Here is a 3319-nt window from a genome sequence, read left to right as displayed (position 1 = left end):
ACTTATTAACGTGAGATACAAGATCTTCCAATCCTGTGAAGTTGGGAAAAGTTGGTATTTTAAATTTGCTTAGAGTTTCTGCCACAACAATTCTATGCACGAATGGCATGCCCTTTCTCTGATCATATTCTATATGGGATGTCATGTTCCCAGCCAGTTGCAGGACGGTCTGATTTAAGGCATATATCTGGGCTTGTATAGCATCTGGTACTGCTGGAGTGACCAGAGCTGGGGGGAAGTACTAGTCGTGCCTTTCCCTTTGATCATTGAGTACATCCCTTAGATCTTATTCCCTACGCCTTTGCTCACTTGCACCTAATCGGTCAAAGACATTGGGCTGTTTAGGTTGCCCCCCAGCATTCTGGCTTATTGGTCAGTTCTCCATTGGCAAAGGGTTTTGTCCTTCACCCCTCTCTCCCTGCCATCGACCAGCATTCCTCCTGCTAGAGTCCACTTCGTTATAATCATGGTCATCTCTAAATTATGACCTATGACGGTGCAACCTACTGTTCACACTATTTTCCTCTCTCCCTGCTGGCACATCCCAATAGATAAGGGGAGGCCTGCGTTGGTCAGTAGGCCCCCTGACATTACTATGTCGTGGGGGACCTCTGACCGCAGTGCCTGACTCCATCTATCTTCTGCTTCTCGAGGGACGTGGTCCTCTGCTGGGAGGGTTTTGTTCCCCAGCTATCTAGCATCTAGGGCTCCTGGGATGTTGCTCGACCCTATTCTGCCTCTGCTGCTGGGAGCTATCTCGACCAGCGCGAGAGGGTGGTTGTTGCTCAGGATCCTAGACCGACCTCTCATGTTGAGCAGCAGAGGGTTGCTCTGGCCTTTGAGGATTCCTTGGTTGCGGTGGATTATGGTATTGTTGGGGATGCTCTGTATGTGGATTTTCTTGAGGGTGAGTGCTAGGTGGCTGAACTGGTTGGGAGACAAGTGCAGGCTGTCCTCGTGCCTGTTGAATGGCTGCTTCCAAGGCTGCAGTGGCGTCCCTTTTTTGGTGGTCCATGTCAGCTTGCCACCCATTCAGTTCTTGGCGCTGCCGATCAATCTCCCTTTGCTGCAACACCATTGTTTCAGCCACATTTTCTTGATTAGCTCTCAAATTAGCCAATTCTTCTTGCAACACAATCAAAGTCGTCTGCAAAGTTTCAGAATCCATCTCCTCCTCTTCCAATTCCACCTGTGGCTCATCCTCTGCTACACCTTGTAAAGGTGGTTGATTTGGCACATTCCCAGAGGTTTGCCCGGTTTTCCTAATTGTTTTCGCCATTTGATCTTCCTGAAGGTCTTGAGTTTAACTCTCAATGAAAGCACAAACATGTTGACCCTTGATTCGGTCAACAACACGGAGTCAATAAAAACGATAGAAATTAGATGAATTCAACTCAAAAAGATAAATGACCCAAGGATTTATAGTGGTTCGTCCCCAAATGATGGTAATGACCTACATCCACTTAGTGTTCTTATTAATGTATGACGAGAACTTGCAATCAGTAAACGAGGGTTTACCAAGTTTCACAAACTCCAAAAATAGATACAAAGAATTGTGAAAAAAAACACTAATTTCCTCTTTTCCTCTTAATTTCCCTCTCATGAGCCTTTTTTAGTCTTATTTATAGACTCAAGGATTAATATATGGGTCAATGGGCCTTGTCCATATATAATACAAACATACCTGAATAATAATGGAAATTACAATTTTTATATAAATACAAAATCAAATATCTGATATACTACGACCAGCCCTGGTCACCTATGAGATACTCCCTCTGTCGTGCGAATTCTTCTCTGGTCGGTGGTCAACCAGAACGTAACCACTTAAATAGTCATGCGCATCCCACATGCGTACTAATCTTGCCACGTCAACAAGTGAATCTCTTTTGGGTAAACAGTATTCAACTGAGTTTGGCACAAAAATTGAGACGATGACACCACCATCACTGACCTTTGTGGCACGCACCCTGAGGTGCCCCGTCCATACAACCGTACGGATCATACGACCATGACAATATGACCGTACGAACCATACGACCACGTCTGTACACCGTACGGATCTGTACGGCATGACCGTACGGCTCCGCCCAAGGCCGCCCATCACCGCACATGTCACCGGACCCCTGCTGTCGCCCCTCTTGATGACACACCTAGGGTTTGTGTCTTACAAACTCTAATGTGCTGTTACCAAAATTATTTTAATTATTTATTTAATGCAAAATTTGAAATTTAATTAAAATGGTTTTAATTTGGAAATTTCTATAATTGAAATAGTTTTTATTATTTTCATTAATTAAAAATATTTATATTATTTTCTTCCATAATTAAAATTGTTTTAATTAAAATATCCAAAATTAAAATAATTCTTAGTTTTAATTTATTAAAATTAAATTGTTAAATTTTATTTTTGAATTAAATAACTCAAATTCAAATTGGGCCTTAGAAACTATTTGGGTATTAAAACCCAAAGTTTAATTATTTTAAAAAGGTAGTTTAAAATAATTAAAAAGTTGTATAATTCAAAATGAATATAGAAAAGGGTGGTATTGGCTCAACAAGACTACATCTTAAGGTTCGGGATCAAGGTGTTCTTCATCAGCCCTTAGCTAGTCTAGGTTACATTTTCATGTATATTTTGCAAGTGTTGTAATTTTTCTAGAAATACCCAAAAGTTACCAACCCGCTTTTATTTACTTATTATAAATGTTTGAATATGATTAAATTATTTAATACTTTGTCATGCATTATTACATGCCATTCATATACCCACACAGTATGCAATTAGCATGCATTACATTCGTGTAGAAACATGCTATTAGGAACGTCCTATAATTTTTTGTTATAAGTCTATATTTGATAATTCATATAATAATAAATATAGTCTTAATTAGTTAAGATGGTAAATCAAAATTAAAGTTGTTTGATTTGTTGTTTTAATGAAAAATATTTTATTAAAATAAAAATGATATTCTCTTAATTAAATCAAAATTAAAATTAGAATTAAGAGCACAATTTATTAATTTTTTATTTTTTGCTTAATTGGATTAGTAATTATTAGAATATCATTTGGTAAAAATAGTTCAATTTAATTTTACAACTAAATTAAAAAAATATTGATTTTGTGAAAAACACACTTTTCCAAAATAGTGAGTGGGAGAAGGAGTTATGACAATAAGTCTCATGGTCTCCATTATTGGTTGAACACCGAGAGGCGTAGGAAGGGCATCGTGTCGCCTCTGTTTGTGGCCTTCCTAAGGAAATACTTCCAAATATGTTTATTTTATCTCAATGTTAACTTCTCTTATGAGAATATAAT

At 38.3% G+C, this 3319-nt stretch overlaps 1 protein-coding gene across 1 annotated transcript; it reads right to left on the bottom strand.

Annotated features, from left to right (window-relative positions):
- Positions 1 to 793: 793 nt before the first annotated feature.
- LOC133805903 (uncharacterized) lies at positions 794 to 1279 on the bottom strand. Its single transcript, XM_062244050.1, has 2 exons — positions 1190 to 1279; positions 794 to 1066 (listed from the first exon to the last, which is right to left on the bottom strand). The coding sequence occupies exons 1-2, from the start codon at positions 1277 to 1279 to the stop codon at positions 794 to 796; spliced, it is 363 nt and encodes a 120-aa protein (XP_062100034.1).
- Between the last annotated feature and the right edge of the window lie 2040 nt (positions 1280 to 3319).

The sequence above is a fragment of the Humulus lupulus genome, chromosome X, assembly GCF_963169125.1.
Source record: "Humulus lupulus chromosome X, drHumLupu1.1, whole genome shotgun sequence".
NCBI classification, from domain to species: domain Eukaryota; kingdom Viridiplantae; phylum Streptophyta; class Magnoliopsida; order Rosales; family Cannabaceae; genus Humulus; species Humulus lupulus.
This window is presented reverse-complemented; position numbering and strand designations above follow the sequence as displayed.